General features: G+C 38.0%; 1 protein-coding gene across 4 annotated transcripts in view; it reads right to left on the bottom strand.

Annotated features, from left to right (window-relative positions):
* The window catches only part of LOC131061526 (valine--tRNA ligase, chloroplastic/mitochondrial 2), a 304,617-nt gene that overhangs the window by 225,075 nt on the left and 65,431 nt on the right, over positions 1–14,111 (bottom strand). For all 4 annotated transcript variants that reach the window (XR_009110548.2, XM_057995258.2, XM_057995259.2 and 1 more), the window contains exon 8: positions 6,047–6,114. Coding sequence is in view for 3 of the 4 variants with exons in the window: in XM_057995258.2 (XP_057851241.1) it covers positions 6,047–6,114 (68 nt within the window). In the remaining variant the exon portion in view is untranslated. The remainder of the gene's footprint in view (positions 1–6,046; positions 6,115–14,111) is intronic.

The following is a 14,111-nucleotide window of genomic DNA, read 5'->3' as shown; positions in this document are numbered from 1 at the left end:
TGAACATCGGATGTATCAATCATGTGATGCTTCTTCTACTAAACTAATTCAAACTCAAATGAAATAAAAGGACAAAATGGGAAAGGGTTTAGAGAATCTATGCTAACTCCTAATTCCTAAGGACAATGACAATAATGAAAGATGCTTTGATATACAAATCCTTCATGATACTACTTTCTATTTGACCAGCGATAGCTCACATCGCCATAGAAAGAGTGGGATCTCCTAAGGTAGTGAAAGATCTTCATATTGTAAACAATCCATTCAAATATACAATAATGGCACAATCCAAATGAAGTATTCACAATCAAACTTAGCCACAATATAAATTAGGTTCAATCTAACCATTCAAAACAACTTGCAATAAAAAAGGTGTAAATGGTATGAACGGAAGGATTCATCATTTATCATCACACTTCATCATAATCAGAAAACTTTATCTAGATTTGAGAAGTCACAAGGAACCGTGCAACATGTAAAAATTACACATAGGGATCCACCATGCTTCAATGAAGATTATGTATGAAAATCAACAAGTATTGGCAACAATTCCTTCCTTCCTCCTACTCTACCCTATTTGCTATCTTACTGCTATAAACTACTGACTATTAACCTTTATAAATGAGAGATTTGAGCCTTACATAGAGAGCTCATTTACATTTCAATGGCTCAGATTGATTTCTCAAATCAACGGCCAAGATCTGACAGTGAAACCCTAATTAGGGTTTATTAAATCAAACTACTTACCCAATGAGATAATTACATTATTTGGGACACATGTCCATCTTTGATTTCTAACCAATAGGAATTGAAATTAGGTACGTACAACAATATTTGATAAAGTGCCATGTGTCAGTTGATCCTTTGGATAAGTCAAGTTTAACAAACTTGGACGTCTTGATGTGGCACAACTTGATTGGTTGCATGATGAATATGATGCCACTTTAGCTTGCCATGCAAATTATCTAAAAGAGTTTGTGTTTGAGCAATATCTCTTGATACTCAACATCATCCAGTTTGCTCAACATGATGACGATGTTGGGACATATTCCCAAATTGCATCATCTGGATCAAGTCCTCTAACTTTTGCTAGCTCTTCTAAAACTATCTTTCCTTACTTGATCACACTTCTTCATGTTTGGGAATTTTCCTTGTGATATATTTCACTAGGAACATCCTAACTCCTCCCGATAGTCTTTGGTGTTGGAAAGTGGAGCATGTTCTTGATGTAGTACATGACTTCATGGTGTCTACGCTTGATCCTCTTGTGCATTATGCCTTTGATCGGGATTACCTCCTTATAATAACCGTGATTTTTGCATTTCAGAAGGAAATCCAAGATTGTCATAAAATTTTCTCATTCGTTATCCACCTTCTTGAAATCCTCTATCTCGATGCTATCTTTTATATTTCATCTTTGTTTTATACTATCCTTCACATTGTGATAGATTAATCCCTTCAAGTGGATTGATCCTCTTCATGAGTATGCTAGTGAATCCACGCATTGCATTGATGTGTTCCTCCTCTTACATTGATGTAATGAAGTGCATCCACTCTATCATGTTGATGACCTTGATGCTAGCCTCCTTGTGAATCTTTGTGAAGTCCTTCCTATGTGATTGTTCTACACATCATGCATCATATTTCCAACCTCGCATCATTCCACGAGCTTCCCTTTGTCATGATGCACCCTTACACAAACTCTATGCCTTGATCATTGGAGCGGCTTTAATGATGCTCTTGTTCTTGATTTTGTATTGTTGAATCATCCCCTTGCATAGGTAAATGTTATCCTTGTGTAGCATTCTCTAAGTTATATCCCTGAGATTATGATGATGTATCTCCATGTGATCCAATGTCTCAAAACACATCCTTACACGCCTTGTTCAAAATCCTAGATTTCCTTGATCTTGCATCTCCACAATGTGATGTCCTTCATCAATCCTCTTTCGGGTTGAAATCCTTCCTCATGTTCCTGATTACAGATTCGCACATGTTTAATGAAAATTGCCTCTGAAATTCATTTTTCTTGCTCGGAATTTGTTGTGTTTCTGCTTCTAATTTGCCTTGGTGAGGTCCTTTTGGTACTTGGTTCCTCATCTTGCATATGTTGAATTTCTCTATTCTTGTGCTTCACTCTTTATCCACTTGCAATCAGACCTACAAAAGAGACATAATTTGAATTAAAAAATCATAAATTAAAGAAATAATCAATAACCCCTTAAAATTAATCACACCCTCAATTGTGAGATGATCTTCCATATGTTTAATTTAGGTTTAGGCCTAATTTCAACCTTACACGTTTAAAAAAGGGTCTCCCTTTAACTTAAGCTATTGCAATCTCCCCTCACGTTTGACATTATCTATACATGCTTTTGAAACGGTAAAACTTTAATTTAAGTTGCCCCACGTTCCATGCTTTGGGTCTTAAGCATTTATGTCGATCCTTATCAATCCACAGGTTTTATGTCCTTCCCTCAATTTATACGATTGATACTTAGATCCTCATGTTTCTTCATTTAGATCCATACATTTCAATTTGGTCCCCCTTTAATACAAGCCTGTCACATGTTACCTTTTAGGTCCTCTTTCCACACATTTTAGTTTAGGACCACACGTTTTATCTTGCTCAAGTTGTTCACACACCAAAGAGGCGACCTAAATCCTCATAACACGATTCACAATACGATTCATACGTTTCTCTTTTAGGTCTACATGTTTCAAGCAAGCTCCACACATTTCAATTTTCAGGCCAAGACCTAACCTCCCAATTTTGCCTGCATATGTTTTATTTAGCTTCTTCCAATGTAGGTCGCCCTCATTTTGCTTTGGTCTCTTCCACACATTTGGCATTCAGATCAGGACCTAAATTTAGGTTCACACAATTTGTGAGGACCTATTTCCATTTCCTCAACACGTTTCAAAGGTTTGAAGGATCTAAACCAGCCCAATTTGCATCTTGTCACATATTTTAATTTAAGACCACATTAATACAAGCCCCTTGCAACATATTTCATCTTGCCCTTACACGTTTTAGCACTCCAAGCCAAATTCATTTTTATTTAACAATTTTATTGAAATTTAAATCAATAGGGTGGAAATTCGAACATGACAAGGATGGAAAATCACAAGATAGAAGGAAGATTTAATTTCCTTGTTTTATAAGGAAGCTTTTGTTTTAGCTCTTGAAAATTCATCACATTTTGAAGTCAAAATTCACACATGACAAGGAAGGTTTCAATTTCCTTGTATTACAAGGAAATTCTCAAATTCAAAGATTTTAATTTCCTTGTATTACAAGGAAGTTTTCACTCAATGCTTGGAAGGAAGAGTGAAAATTTGAATTCCACAAGATTCCACTTTTATTGCCTTAAAATTTCACATTCCTCTTTCATCATTCAAATTAGACCAAGGGTGGAAAATCGACATGCACAAGGGTGGAAAATCACCCCCTACAAGGAAGAGTGGCAAATCACCCCTTACAAGGATGAGTGGATATTCGCCAGTTAGAAGGAAGGTTTTGATTTCCTTGTTTTTCATCCTTCTTCTTTCTATTTTACTTGCATTGCTCATCAATTTCCTTGGAGAGTGGAAAATCAAACCACACAAGGAAGAGTGGAAAATCAACCCACACAAGGAAGATTTTAATTTCCTTGTATTACAAGGAAGGTTTTCAACTTCACCTTACTTTGCCTCATAAATTTTCCCCAACAGTGGAATAACAATCTCCAAAAGGAAATTTCCAATGACTCTCTCACTTAACATTCACTCTCTAGGAGTGGAAAATTAAACCTTAAGAGGGAAATTTTGTAATGTCCCCGATATAATTAAATAATATTAATTATTGTATGGCCCTAAATTTCATAATAAAATCTGTCGGGCCCCCTTTTTTATTTTATTAGTTAAGTTACGTTTGTGTTGGCCCGGTTGTAACCCTTCGGGAAGTTTCCCGGAGCCCATATTTATCGCCGAGTCTGTCATAGTTGTAGGTATGCGAATTTTGATATTTTGTTCTCTCCTGTGCGAATTCCTGTTGGAGTTCTAATATCCGCCATTTTGGAGGTGAAAGACCCTCGCTATTTGGTATTTGCAGTTTCGGTGAGATTCACTCCTCACCCTATTCTATTTATTTGTACTAGTTCCAGATCTAGCAAATCTTGAATCTCATCATTGTTTATCACTCTAGTTGCATATCTGTTAATCCGATACATTCAGAATTTATTGCTTACGGAAGATCAACCCTTCACCGCACATTCACTAGAGCACACCGCACGTTTATTCTAACGTACACACCCACCGTACATCATACCTCCACCGTACGCCATTCCTCCACCGTACGCCTTACCTCCCACCGTACGCCATACCTCCACCATACACCCCACTGTATGCCATACCTCCACCGTACACCATTCCTCCACCGTACGCCCCACCGCACGCCTTACCTCCCACCGTACACCTCACCGTACGCCTTACCTCCCACCGTACGTCATTCCTCCACCGTACGCCCTCACCTTCACTGTACAATCACACCCGCACGCTCTCCATATTGCCATACATTGGCAAGGGAACATTACAAATTTCCAAGTTTCAAATGCCTTGAAACAAACTTAATCATTGAACACTTGGTTTCAATTCCTCTTTGAAGGGTGGAAAAACGACTCTTAGAAGGAAAATTCCAATATTTTGCTCACCTTGACCTCTTCCTAACAACCCTGCAACATGACAAAATTTGACAACTCTTACAACATATCAACAATATTAATAACATTTGAAAAATAGACATTCCACCTCTACCAATTTGATCTCAAACTCAATCCAACAAAACCGACCTCTTCTCACAAGCAAGGGTTAATAACTAGGAACTACTACCAAGCTAAAACCAAACTAAAACACCTAAGGCACCTAAGCTAAGCAAAAAGTGGGGGTCCCCATTTGCAATGGGGTGATGTATGAAAACATCACAATAGGTTTCAAGCTCCAAGAAGCTCTCAAAATCAATAAGAGAAAATAACCAAGCATTCCTAAAATGAAGACAAAAGCACTCTTCTATAATCACTGGAAAAGTTTCTAGACACTTTTTAGGTTTTAGCTCTCCTTTTAATATAAACTTGAGCTTAGGGAAATAATAAAGTGACTTTATTAAAATCTCACTTAAATAACCATTAAAGTCACCTTATAACATTATTAAATTAATTAAATAATATTACCCTTATAATAGACTTTGGATGGATAGTATAAAATAATTGTTGACTTGGTGGTCAGAACCTCCTTCGGGATTTGTGACATGTGCTTAACCGCCTCCTGTGGATCCTTGTCTTTGGTCGTTGTGGCGTTCGTTGGCAGCTCGAGCTTTTGTCGTAACGGCAGCGGTAATTCCAACAAGTGGTATCAGAGCACTGGGTTACGGGTTCAAATCTCAGGAGGTCTCCTTCATTCCGTCGATGCAGAACCCTCAGTCGATGCTGAGAAGGAGATTGTTGACTTGGTGGTCAGCGCCTCCTTCGGGATTCATGACATGTGCTTAACCACCTCCCATGGATCCTTGTCTCTAGCCATTGTGGCATTCATTTGACAGCTCGAGCTTTTGGTGTAACAGCAACGGTCATTCCAAAAATAGTTAAATTAATTAATTCCCTTTATCCCAACAATAGCCTATGGGAATCAAATAGGCTAATAAGTCATCCAGGAGGGACTACGTCGAAGGGGGCATTACATTATGTCATTAAATTATAAAATCTCCCATCTTGTGTAATAGTTTTATTTAGCATTGCACCCATACCTAAGAATCAAAAGGAGAAGTTATTTCTATAGTTTAAAGTTCTAGGGCTTTAGTTTAAATTTTTGTTACAAAGGAGCTTCCCCTTCTGATCTAATGGAATTTTTATACTTATAGTGTTCCATTTTACATTGTCCCTAAAGGGGAAAATTAAAACAATAACAAAGTTATTTTAATTTTCTACTTCAAGAATGCAATCCACATATTTATAGGTAATTTAATTTCACAATAGGTGTTCAACATAAGAAAATAAGAGATTGAATTACATACATTGAACCACCAGCAACTGGATACTTGAAATAGAAGAGTGTGCCAGGCTCATCTGAATACTCCACTTCCTGCACAAAGATTAAACATTCAAAATGGTTTGAACCATTATATAATTATGATATAAGCATACATTAGACCAAAAACTAAGTTCAATAATTGGCTGTAAATAAGTTGCAACAGATATGTATGGCATTTAAACCTATTACATAAGTAGCACAAACCAATCAAATAACTCCATTTTTATACATTTGCATTTCATGAGAAGACACAATAACCATAATTCAAACCACTTGTGTTTTTCTCTAGTCTAGCATAATTAAAATGCAAGTAACCGCACTTGCATGAAGAATGACAAACCTATTTGTTACAAGATCTCAAAAGAGAAATCGAAAAATAATATAAGTTAAAAAGGTGTCAAACCATGCTAATACTAAAACAACTTTTTTGGTTGGGAATGTTAGGCCAGTTTCCTTACATTGGTTGTATTTCAAGAATGAAGAAGAATGTCATAAAATGCCCTTCTAAATGTGTACAGTTCATTGAAAGGAAAAATCAATTGATAATACTAATGTTCCATGGAGTTTTGGGATGGGGGGATAGGTTTCAAGGACAGGGGTAGCCAAGGGCCTATGTTTGGGGACAACAGGGGGATGGGAGCAGGGGGTGGCGCATATACATTTCGTACTTTAAAACTTAGTTATAAAAAGATATGTAAGGAATCAAGATAAGAAGTCTAAATGAAACTTTCCCAAACTGTTAATTTTACACCAGTGTTACCTAGGGATGCATTTCCCCCTCTTCTGCACCCGTTTTGGAAACAGAAATGTTTGGGGGAAGGAGTGACGGTGGGAAACATCCCCTTGTCGTCCCTAGTTTTCGCATTTTCGTCAAAGATGTTTCAACCAAATAAGCAATAGTCGGGAAAAAATCCCGATTAATCAGCAATCGGCACTACTCCCGATTAATTCCCCCAAAAAATCGGAAAAATCGTTGACCGATTGTTTGCCGATTTTCAACGATTTTTTCCAGTTTTAATCGCAAAAAAAACATGATTAATCGCGCTACGTTGAAAGCCCGCGGAAAATACATGCCGCGAAAACCCTAAAATGTCTGCAAAATTTGATAAATAGCCGTCTTTTTAAAAGGTTACGCACTCAGCTCATGGCTAAGGGTTAAGACGCGAAGTTGAAGTCGAAGGGAAGCGAATAGGTGGTGTTTTTTGGTCGCGCGACAAAGGGCATTACCAGCGACTTCATTTTCTGAGGTATTTACAATAGTATAGCCATCTAATTTCTAATAAATAGTCGACTTTCTGCTAAATAATTGTATATATACTGTAAGAATTATACAGTAAGAATTGTATATAGACTTATAGTATATACAGTATATAATTCTTACTATATAATTCTTACTGTATTTCTAATTACTTATTTCTTATACAGTATGTAAGTAGAATTATATATTGTATGTATTTCTTATACTGTATGTATGGAAATGCCCTAATATATTTTTAAAAAGTAGTTTTTATTGTTTTTCTGCAATATTTTATGTTTTTTTGTATATCCGATTTTTCCCCGATTTTTTCAAAAATTCTTATACTTTTGTTTTGCCGATTAATTCCCCAAACGATTAATGCTTCCTTGGTTTCAACAACCTGGAAACGTGGGGCATAACCTGGTGGGGCATTTGGTCGTCACCCCCAAATGTGTCCCTTTTTTTTCATAAAAATAACAACTAAAAATTAGACACCAACCACTCATCAACATCATAGTCACATGCATAGTTGGCTCTTATCTTTTTAGAGCCATTGATTGTTGAAATATTCCCCTATGGATATTTGCTCTAGTTTTTACCAAATGATCCACAGAAATTTTAACAAACAATTTGCATGCAACTAATTTCAATTTATCCAACAAATTATATTGAAAATCATAAAACATCAGATTGAAATAGAGATTCTGAAATTAAATATGAATATTGCCTTTAAATCTTCAGTACAGCAACAACAAAAAAATCCAATTGTAGCCATAGAACTTACAATCATATTGGATAACCAAAAAAATGAATTTGTAGCACAAAGTCAGACACCTAAGTGATATCTCCAACAGACAATGGGTTTACATCCACTGCCTCCAACCTCGAGGGTTTCATCCTCAAACCTGTTGAAAGACCAAGCTTCCCAAAATTCTCCAAAAGAAAACAATAACCAAACATAAACCAAGCATACCAAAATGAGCCTCTCCATGTACTTAAATAGCACATCCCTATGGCTCTTCACATATCCTCTGCCTGTCTCTTGGAATTCCCCTTTAATAATAAAGTTACTTTATTTTAGAATTTGATGTTGACATAAAAGTCACTTAAATCTACTTTAATAAATAATTAAATTGTCTTTAAAGTTATTACGTTTTGACAACTTAAAACTTAATTATTTAATCGATTTTCTAATGTCCTAAAAAGGGGACTGTAAATTAAATTGTCTTTAAAGTTATTATGTTTTGACAACTTAAAACTTAATTATTTAATCGATTTTCTAATGTCCTAAAAAGGGGACATTACAGTCCTCCCTCCTTAAAGATGCTTGTCCTCAAGCAACCATGAATCTGCATACCAATACCAGGATCCCAAATCATCCTCAGGAGCATTGTTTTACTAATCTGCTACGCCACACTGATTAAAACATGTGCATGCCCAAGGTGAAGCAGCATATCTTAGTCCACAAGAGTCAATGCACCCAACATGTTAGTGCCTGGATCCCATATCAATTTGTAAAGCCTTCTATAAGCAATGAAGGAGTTTGTCAACCAATCACCCTGAGGTTACCATCCATGCATGTAGAACAACAAGACAATATGAAGATGAACCCCCACATGCCAATAAACCAACACGAAAGACTACCAAACCTCGCTGCCATAACTCTGATCAGCAACACAAATGATTTCAAACATGTCACCAAACCCATGCAAATCAAAATAAAATCTCCAACACTCCATCTCTATCCAAAAGAAACACCCCTCAACACTCCCATGCCATTGAATCGCTGATGTATTCAATGCAAAATCAGGAAGTGCCATAAGATTCCAACTAGGGCAGCCACCGGTCCATAAGAAATCAAAGAATATGAAGTTGCCAAGCAACAAAGATATCACTGTCCTAACAAGAGTAATAGGTAACAATCTCAAGAATGAGGTGTGTATGCAAACACTGCCCAACATTGTCAACTCTCGAGTGTTTGGTTCACTACAAATGTCATCAACAAAATCAACTTCTACTGATCACCATCAAATGAAACTTCGGAACCAGTAAAAACTTGCTTATCATCATCTTGATGTGAAAGAGTTGTGACCTCAAGATGTTTGAAAGAACAATAACTGTTGTTACTAAAATCAGAAATGTTACCATACTTTTGAAACATATCTTCACCCCTTTCAAGCACCTCTTTACTGAAAATTTTATGGACAATCCTTGCACATTGGGTAACAACACTAGTAGACCCCACTTCATTATATTTCACATGTGTCAAGGCTATTAACTCATGTGAATGGAAAGTTAAACTTCTGCTGCCCCAAATCAGAAATTTAGGCTCCTCCATATTGTTGTGACCATTTCACACATCGCCCCATTCGGATGGGGACCCCCTCTTTTTCTTGGGTTTTTTGGCTTTTCCTTAGTTAAGTTTTCTATCTACTTGCTAGGTTTGCAGTGAGTGAGTGGTTGCCTGGGCTGGGTAGATTAGGGTTTCTCTCCGAGAGCTCATCTTAGGGTTTCTTTCAAGCTGAGTCTAGCCTAGTTTGGGAGGTCGTTAGTTGTCTGCCTGGAACCCTAGGTTTGCCTTAGTGGAGCTTTTTCTTTCAGGGGAATGAAGATGCATAGTTTGAGTGAAAGAGATGGTAGGTCTCAGGTCAGGGTAGGTCTCGAATGATGGTTTTCTTGTCAGAGTCTTGTTTTCCTCCAGGTTCGAGTTGATTAAGCGGAGTCAGTGGTCAAGGAGAGATGGAAGTGGCGATTTCAAAAGTGGATGAGCAAATGCACTTCATGATGATTGAAGGAGTTTTGAAAGGATATCCAAGGTTTGAAGTATTAGGATAATGGAAGTTAGCCTAGAAGAGGAAATTAGCTCCTGACCCTTCCAAAGGGTCCAGAGCGAAATCTACCTTTTCTCCACATTGCTCAAGGATTTGACCAAAATTGTAGACTTTTGAGGCATAATTGACAAGGTTTGATGCAACTTTGCCTTAGAGAGGAGGTTTTAGGCCTTGGGATGATGAAGGCTAGCCTGGAAAAGAGAATTTTGCTCCTGACCCTTCCAAAGGGTCTAGAGCGAAATCCTCCATTTAGACTTCTCTTGGCCTTAAAAACCTAGTTTGACCTTGCCTAGACCTAGTTGGAAGATGGATTGTCTGGATTGCGATAAAAGGAAGTTGAATTGATCAAGTTTGGAGGAGAATGAGATGAAAGGAAGTGAAAATCTAGCCTAGAAGGTGATTTTCACTCCTGACCCTTCCAAAGGGTCCAGAGCGAAAATCCTTGAAGACATCATTTTTTTTCTTGTCTAGGCCATTTTTTTTTAGTTTCTAAGGCATGTTTGGAGGTGTTTTAAATGTTCTAGCCTTAGGGATTGACTTGAGGTGGAAGAGATGAAGGATTTTGGCCAAGAAAGTGAATTTCACTCCTGACCCTTCCAAAGGGTCCAGAGCGAAATTCTTGAAAACACTCCTTTTCCCCTTTGCCAAAGTCAAGACCAAGATGGAGATGCAAGAAAGACGACCTATGTTTGCCTCCCAAAGATTATTAAAGTTGGGAAAATCAAGAATCAAGATCAAATCATGATTTTTGCTCCTGACCCTTCCAAAGGGTCCAGAGCGAAAATCCTTATAGCTCTTGTTTTATTCCTTGTTTTGGCTAGGTGGTGGCATGATGGGGGATGAATTAGTATGTTCTTGCCTTGAGAGGGAGTTAGATGCTTTGGAAGATCAAGATTTTAGCCTAAAAGAGAATTTCGCTCCTGACCCTTCCAAAGGGTCCAGAGCGAAATTCATTATAAACCTCATTTGTGACCTTGTTTGGGCTTGAAACATTGTTCCTTAGGTGGAAAACGATCTATGTTTGCCTCCAAGAGAAAATTGAAGTTGGAAAAGTGAGCAATCAAACCCAAATCATGATTTTCGTTCCTGGCCCTTCCAAAGGGTCCAGAGCGAAAATCTACCTAGGACTCATTTCCTCCCTTGTTTGACCAAATTTTGATGTCCAAGGCATGTTGAAAGGGAGAATGGACATGTTATTGCCTTTGGGAATGTTTGAAAGCGTTGAAGAGTGAGGGTTTTAGCCAAGAAAGGAAATTTCGCTCCTGACCCTTCCAAAGGGTCCAAAGCGAAATTCCTTGCAAACCTATTCTTTTGACCTTGCTTAGGCTTAAAACCTTGTTCCTTGGATGAGAAATGGTGAAATGTATCTTGTAAGGAAGAATGAGATTGAAAAAATGAAGGATCAAGTCAAAAAAAGTGAAATTCGCTCCTGACCCTTCCAAAGGGTCCAGGGCGAAATTTCACCAAAACCACCTTTTTTCCCAATTTTGTGCCAAGTCTAGTGCAGACTAAGGTGAGTTCAAGAAAGAGAAGTCCTTAGGAATGACTTCAAATTGCCAATGAATATCAAATTTGAAGGAATTGAGCCAGATAGTGAATTTCGCTCCTGACCCTTCCAAAGGGTCCAGAGCGAAAATTCTTCAATCACCTATTTTTCCTTGCAAAATCAAATCAAACTTGGGTTTTTATAGCTTGGATGAGTGAGGAGAAGTGTTTTCTTGCCTTCTGAGGTGGATTCAAGTTGAAATGATGGAGGAATAAGCTCATAAAAAGATTTTCGCTCCTGACCCTTCCAAACGGTCCAAAGCGAAAACCCTAAAAACCACCTTTTTCTCCAAAATTTGAGTGAAGTCAGGCCTAGACAAGGGTGAGAGAAGCCATTTGGATTGCCTTGGAAAGACTCTTGATCACCAAAGATGCAAATTTTGAGCTAAAACTGGAATTTCGCTCCTAACCCTTCCAAAGGGTCCAAAGCGAAATTCTAGATAGGTCCTATCCCTGGCTAGGTTTTTTGAGCGAATTTTCCTTTTTAGGCCTTGTGAAGATCAAACAAATGTTGCCAGGTTGAGAGGTGGATTCAAAATGAGGGAGTCAAGATGAGTTGAAGTTAAGGAGATTAAAAATTAAGCCTAAAAGGTGAATTTCGCTCCTGACCCTTCCAAAGGGTCCAGAGCGAAATTCACAAAATCTCATGTTTTCCTCCAAGAAAATGTTAAGCCAAGTCAGTGATCAAGGTGGCTTTGCCTTAAAGATTGCTTTAGAAGAGATTGTGAGTAAAACAAAGGTGAATCTTGACCAAAAGGGTGAATTTCGCTCCTGACGCTTCCAAGGGGTCCAGAGCAAAATTCTCATTATCACCTAATTTGCCCTTGGTGGAAGCTAAAAGGTTGAACTCCTAGGCTTTGTTGGACTAAAACAAGCATATGCTCACCTTCCGGAGGATTTTGGAGTGAAAAAATGGGGTAATTGAGGCCTAATCAAAGAAAATTGCTCCTGACCCTTCTAAAGGGTCCAGGGCGAAATCCTTGGAGATGCCTACTCTTCACCTTATTTGGGCTAGACAAAGACATGATGACCAGATCAAGGTTGTGAAGGTGATGGTAGATGGAGTAAATAAACCTAGGTTGGAAGTTCAAACAAGCCTCCTTGGAATAATTTAAGCCTTCCTCATACTTTGAACATTCTAGTGCCTATGGAGAATGTGCCTTCATCAAGCCCTGATCAAACTTTAGCATCCACTAGGCTTACCTATATCTTTTCGCTAAATTTGCTAATTAAATCTCATTTGGGGGACTAAGACAAATTTGCATGGGCTAAGGCACTTATAAATTGATTAATTAATTTTTTCTAAGCCTTAAAATAAAAAAAAATCAACCTTAATATTTTCTAAGCCTTAATATTCATTCACATCCTTTGCCTCAAGGGAGAATTTTGACCCTCATGGTCACATGGAAGAGACAGTCGGGAAGAAGTACAAGCATGAGTTTCAAGTAGAGGATTTCTGGATGAATATTCAGGATGATATAGAAGTGAAAAGAAAGATGCATTCCAGATTACCCTTGGATCTCATCAGGAAATGTAAAATTTACAGAGTATCAAGCCTAGGACAGTGGTAGATATCTCCAATCTTCCTATGAAAAGGAAGATAAAGAAGTGAAGAAAGATTGGAACGAGCCCGAAGTTGCAGACTTAAGAGCATTGATGGATCTCGTTTTAACTTGGACTCGCAGATGGGTGGACGTACAGCATCAAAAGTTGAAAGAGCAGAATGTATCTATGACATTCACCATGGAAACAAGAACAGAAGAAGGGGAAGCGAGTGTGAGTGAGAATACTTCTCATTCCAAGGGATCAAAGAGAAAAGAAGGACCTGAGAAGAGAGAGCCTTCCAAGAAGAAGCAAAAGGTGAATCCTGATCATCCACCGAGTACATCTTCTAGGCATGAGAAGGAAGCAAGTCAAGGAGAAGATCAGAGACAGATAGTGTATGAAATTGATGAGTCTATGGAATCCATGGTGCAGAATGATAAACAAGGTAAAGGACAGACACCTCAGCATTGATCGAGTCAATCTCTCCAGGTTGGTGCTAATGAACAACAAGAAGAAAAGAATGATGATGAAGCAACATCTCCTTTCAGGGAAGATAGACCTCTGCCTAAAGAAATACAAGTGAGGGAAAGGAAGTCTTCCATTCCAGATTGGCTAAAAGAAAGACTGACAAGGGTAGTTGTGGTCGAAGAGGAAGAACAAGTGTTTGCCTTGGAAAGTCTCATAGGAAGTTCTCATGAAGAGATTGAAAAGAGGAGGGCCACAAAGATGTCAAAGGTAATTAGAGATGAAGCAGGATCCAGAAAGGTACAAATAGCTACACCAGGGTAGACAAGTATGAGGATGAAATTCTAGCAGAAGAATATGATCTAGAAACAGTTGATCTTGGTCCACTTACCTCCGATCAGGCTATGGAAGAAGCAACTGATTCA

The sequence above is a fragment of the Cryptomeria japonica genome, chromosome 8 (assembly GCF_030272615.1).
Source record: "Cryptomeria japonica chromosome 8, Sugi_1.0, whole genome shotgun sequence".
In the NCBI taxonomy this organism is placed as follows: domain Eukaryota; kingdom Viridiplantae; phylum Streptophyta; class Pinopsida; order Cupressales; family Cupressaceae; genus Cryptomeria; species Cryptomeria japonica.
This window is presented reverse-complemented; position numbering and strand designations above follow the sequence as displayed.